The 1385-nt window shown below is 38.6% G+C and overlaps 1 protein-coding gene across 1 annotated transcript; it reads left to right on the plus strand.

Annotated features, from left to right (window-relative positions):
• Window positions 1–7: 7 nt before the first annotated feature.
• LOC100640858 (cilia- and flagella-associated protein 58-like) lies at window positions 8–1358 on the plus strand. The gene is made up of 7 exons (XM_011411041.2): window positions 8–164; window positions 227–352; window positions 398–762; window positions 818–890; window positions 936–1019; window positions 1083–1172; window positions 1232–1358. Exons 1-7 carry the CDS (start codon window positions 159–161, stop codon window positions 1349–1351), a joined length of 864 nt encoding a protein of 287 aa, XP_011409343.2. The 5' UTR covers window positions 8–158; the 3' UTR covers window positions 1352–1358.
• The last annotated feature ends 27 nt before the right edge of the window (window positions 1359–1385 follow it).

Consider the following 1385-nt stretch of genomic DNA (forward strand, 5'->3'; position numbering starts at 1 on the left):
TGCTGGCTGTAATATTCAACAGCTTTCTCCCTTAACTCTCTAGTGACTCTCCCTCCTCCTTGCTCTTGCATTTTCCTTTTCTTTAAGTTTTAAAAGATGAAGAAAATTTTATTAGCCACGTGATCTAATAAAGTTGCCATGGTAACATAAGTTGACTAATGGAGGTAAGCTAGCAGTTTGGAGGTGCAAGCTCACACTATTTTAACCATGCTTCCTCCGATTTTAGGAACAGGAGACTAAAGCCCCTCCAGAGGAGGCTGCCAAGGATACAGATTCTGCAAGTGGCGATGGAGAGAGCAAGGACGTTCGGGTAGAAAGCACCTTTGAAGAATTGGAAAAGGAATTTGAGGAGGTGAGCCATTATAAGTGATTATGATAAACATGCAAACAACTGCAGGTGCTACAAGAGATGGTGGGAGATGGGAGTTTGGGCAAATTCAAAACAGAGTATGAGAAACTCCACAAAGCACTCATAAAATCACACGAGAGCGAGAAGCGCTTAATGCTACAATGCCAAGAGCTAAATGCAGAGCTCATTTCAAATGCATCAAAAGTCACTTCAGCTCTAAAAATCACCCAAGATGATAAAGCAACCATATCTTCACAAAAGCAAGAGATAGAGAAGCTGTGGCGTGCAGTGGACGATGCACAAGACAAAGAAACCAAAACTCACGAGACTATTCACCAACTCAAACTTGAGAACATCAGCTTGAATAAGCTCATAGAAAATGGAGCTGGACTAGGCCCAGCAATGCAGGAAAGGTTTGTAGTATACATGTACATACATTGCATAAACTTTGCATCTCCTTGTATACAGTATGAAGGCTCTAGAAAAAGAAAAGGAGGAGCTTACAGTAGAGAGAGATGAGCAAATGGAGGAGATTAGTGCTGTAAGCTATAGAACTCACATTACTATATAATTCTCTTTATCATAGCTACGCACAGAGCTCAGTGAATTAATGGAAAAACGAAAGGAAGCAGAAAACGAAAGAGAGTCGGTTGAGCTAAAAGTCTTACAGGTATATACATGATATAAAAACAACAAAACTATTGACAATAATCCCTTAACTTAATTTCTGTAGTTGCAAGAAGAAATAACAGCAAAGAACCAAGAAATAGATAGAGATAGTCGTCGAAAGGCAAAGCTAGAGAAAGATTTGAGAGGTGTACAGGTACAGTCAGAGCTCACATGAATAGTATAAATATTGTATAAATGTATTTGTATTAATAGGCAGAAGTTGATGGTAAAGTAGAAGAGATTAAAGCTAAGCAAGGACAGCTGAACAAAGCACATGAAGATTATGCAAAGGCCGAGCAAGTATTGAAAGACACACAGGTAAGACTAAAATAGGAGAAAAATTTGTTTACTTACTTTTGTTTTTATA

Source organism: Amphimedon queenslandica, unplaced genomic scaffold (assembly GCF_000090795.2).
Source record: "Amphimedon queenslandica unplaced genomic scaffold, v1.1 AMPQUscaffold_3230_Cont24772, whole genome shotgun sequence".
NCBI classification, from domain to species: Eukaryota; Metazoa; Porifera; class Demospongiae; order Haplosclerida; family Niphatidae; genus Amphimedon; species Amphimedon queenslandica.

Coding starts and splice junctions, on each gene's coding strand:
- LOC100640858 (XM_011411041.2), top strand. Junction 891..935: donor AAATGGAGGAGATTAGTGCT/GTAAGCTATAGA, acceptor TCTTTATCATAG/CTACGCACAGAGCTCAGTGA. Junction 1,173..1,231: donor AAGATTTGAGAGGTGTACAG/GTACAGTCAGAG, acceptor TTGTATTAATAG/GCAGAAGTTGATGGTAAAGT.